A 3,495-nucleotide genomic window follows, 5' to 3' on the forward strand; every position below is an offset into this window, starting at 1 on the left:
GGAACTGCAATATCTGATCCCAGAACTAAAGACCACTCAGCATCTTCAGGAAGACTCGACTATGTGGAGGTCATGCATCTATAATAAGTAGAATTAGGGACTGAAATGCTGTTGGCATGGCCGGGTCACTACAGTCGTGCATGAAGTAAGTAACAATAATTCATGTAGTAATACACCAGATAACACCGCTTTTATCAAATTCCGATAATTTCCTGTATAAAACACAAAAAGTCATGACAAGTAAACATTTGTTAAACTGATACATTCCACATAATTATAAAGTGTCATAATCATGATCTGTGAAACAAATATTAATTTAATATCTAATGCGATCTGATGAGAATTTTATTTGCAGGTCCAGTCATCAAGAACTGGATTTCTACAGCATCAACAACAGCCAGAGAAATACTACGTGCTCTTTTCTTCTTGGTAGAAAACAGACTCCTCTGAGGCATAGACTTTCTTTTATGACCCTTATCTGTTTGTCTGAAATAACCATTTTGGGGTCAAACAGCTTCTACATTTGCCTTTAAGGATAACGTAGTTTTTTTGGCTAACTACAGTTCCATTATACATATATAAATTCAGAATTTCATTATAATCAAATAATGTTATCTCCATTGGATTTACTTTACACGCACATGACGCACCATGATGAACACCAGGCTGCCATGGCATAGTGTGTGGTTGTTCAACATGGACCTGATTGTGGGTGTCAAGCCCTGCAAATAATTTTTGGGTTATTATACAGACAAAATTGATAGGTCTAAAAGGTGGAATATATTCCACTGCAAGTAACTTTTAAATCAGAATACTAACACACTACATTGCTATTGAACAACAACATTGTGAATATTACTTAATCTGATACCCTTAGCTGATATGAGGACATTAGAGCAGTATGAGATACATTCGGAATAATGGGTCCGATTGAGTGTTACCTGTTGTGCTGTGCTGCACAATTGGTATGGCATAACCATGCTGCACAGCAACAAACTGGTTCATGTCCAGCCCTGTAAATTAATTTTATATTATAATGCAGACACAGTAAAATAGAATTTAAAGATATGAGTATACATTAATATGAATTCAGATTATTATCATACTCAGATATGTTATCTCCATTAGATTTACTTTACACACACCTGATGCACCATGATGAATACCTGACTGCCATAACATACTGTGTGGTTGTTCTACAACATGCAAGTGATTTTTGGTGTCAAGCCCTGCAAATAAATTTCATATCACAATTGAGGCAAAATTGATAGGTACTGAAAGATAGTATATACATATACTGTACTGCAAGTAACTATTACATCAGATTCCAAACACACTGCATTGCTACTGAACAGCAAAATTCTTAATTTTACTTAATGTGATATGTTTATTTGGTGTGAGGACATTATAGTAGTACCACACATATTTAGAATGATGGATCCCATCAAGTTTTTCCCGTTTTGCTGTGCTGTACATCTGGCACGGCACGACTATGCTCTGCAGGAACATCATGATTCATGTCGAACTCTGCATATAAATTTCAAATTATAATTCACACAAAGTTGACAGGTACTGAACACAAATTCGTATATTAACCATGAATTACATTTTACTCTGCCAAGGTTCAACACATAAATGTATGTACTCAATAACTTGAAAATTGATACATACCCTCATTCAGAAGTGAATTTACTACTTCACATCTTTCTTCAGCATTTGGAACAGCCAGAGAAATATTACGTGCTGTTTTCTTCTTGGTAGAAAACAGCCTCCTCTGTGGTATTAGCTTTCTTTTATGGCCCTTATCTGTTTGTTTGAAATTACTGTTTCGGGCTCGAACAGCTCCTACATTTGCCTTTAAGGATAGCACAGTTTTTTTGGCCAACTGAAGTTCAGTCTCAGTCATTCCACTGACAATATTGGAAAACTCTGAAATAAGCTTCTGTCTCCCTTCTAACAAAGATTTTGGTGTTTCTGAAACATATTTTGTGCTTACTTCAGCTAATATTGCTGCTCTCTCACTGGTGGCATCAACATCAGTACCCAGCACCTCTGGACTTTGCAGGGGATTTTCACCGACACTGTCATCTCGGCAAACAGTGTGAATGTGCTTACACATATTGAATCTAATACTGTAATCCATACATGTACAGTAATACCTATGTATGCAAACATTGCAATCACTACATTTTAATTTGCACTCACAGTTGACTCTGTTATCTTTAACAATGTAGACCTCTGAAGATGATGCGGATGGCACTTACCAACCACCATCTACCTCAGTGATGAGGATCTTGTCCATTAACAAACTAGTTTTGTGTTTATTACGAATGTCTTGAACTTTGCTTGTAACCTTCCCTTTTACATTTGCTATAAGCCAGTCAAACATCTTGGCTGTAACTAGGGACATTAGAGTAGATATGCCTTTGTCCAGTCATTTTATCTGTCTTGCATTACCATGTATTTCCTTTAACGTCCTATGCATACTCTCCACATGCATGTTGGTATTGAGCCCGGCATACATTCTGTGACAGTAGGCCCAACACTCCACATTTCCCTCATAGTGTGTCTTGAAGTATGAAGCAAATTCTGATGTGTCAGGGTCACTACTGAGCTTCTGCAGTGCTTTTTGCAGTGATTCCTGAAACATACTTACATTTCTCAGCATTGACACTGATTTAATGAGCCGATACACCTCATTTCTTTTATCCAGATCTGAAATTTTCCGCTTGATATTAGTTTTCCATGCTCTGTCCACATGCCAGGTACAATAGAGTCTCATCTTAGGAGCACACATTGTCCTGTTCCATGCAATACTGTATGACTCTGCCAAATCAGACATGAATACATTCGGGCAAATTGGTCCAACCTGTGATTTTATGTGCTGCAAAAATATACTTAAAACATCGGCGTCCTTCCTGTTCGAAATTAGAAATGCACATGGGAATCCTTGCCTGAGATCATCCAGTACTAAGAGAGTGGTCACTTCGAAATCATACCCGTTAAGCCCATGGGTTCCATCAATACAGATACAGTCTTCTCCATATTTTGATAACATTTCGCGTTGTGCTCTGTTCATTATCACTAATACAAAATCCTCACTCCTCAGTTCTTGATGTTCACTAGTCGAGTCTTGTGGTTTATAGAATAACACAGACGGATTCTCACTTTCGTTCATTTCTTTTACCCAAGCTTCGACACTGATTGCATCATTTTTATGTCTGACCGACTTGGAGGAGAGGTTATAGCTTGCTGCAATGTTATATAAGTCTTGCTTGGTAGTCAAATGGATTCTCTGCAAGTCCGAATCCTGCAAACTTGTCCGTACGTTATCTAGAACTTTGTCATACGGAAGTCCCATTGCAATATCTGTTGCTATGGTTTCCTGGTCTTTTTGACTCAGGGGCAGGTGCGTTAAATCTTGTTTGTGACCAATGTGGGTCGACACAAAATGTACTTGGTATGTTCCACCTTCGTGTACAGTTACTTTCATCT

General features: G+C 37.8%; 1 protein-coding gene across 1 annotated transcript; it reads right to left on the bottom strand.

Annotated features, from left to right (window-relative positions):
* Positions 1 to 424: 424 nt before the first annotated feature.
* On the bottom strand, positions 425 to 1,334 carry LOC124587187. Its single transcript, XM_047131432.1, has 3 exons — positions 1,146 to 1,334; positions 942 to 1,013; positions 425 to 722 (listed from the first exon to the last, which is right to left on the bottom strand). The coding sequence occupies exons 1-3, from the start codon at positions 1,180 to 1,182 to the stop codon at positions 475 to 477; spliced, it is 357 nt and encodes a 118-aa protein (XP_046987388.1). The 5' UTR covers positions 1,183 to 1,334; the 3' UTR covers positions 425 to 474.
* Positions 1,335 to 3,495: the final 2,161 nt, after the last annotated feature.

The sequence above is a fragment of the Schistocerca americana genome, unplaced genomic scaffold, assembly GCF_021461395.2.
Source record: "Schistocerca americana isolate TAMUIC-IGC-003095 unplaced genomic scaffold, iqSchAmer2.1 HiC_scaffold_586, whole genome shotgun sequence".
NCBI classification, from domain to species: domain Eukaryota; kingdom Metazoa; phylum Arthropoda; class Insecta; order Orthoptera; family Acrididae; genus Schistocerca; species Schistocerca americana.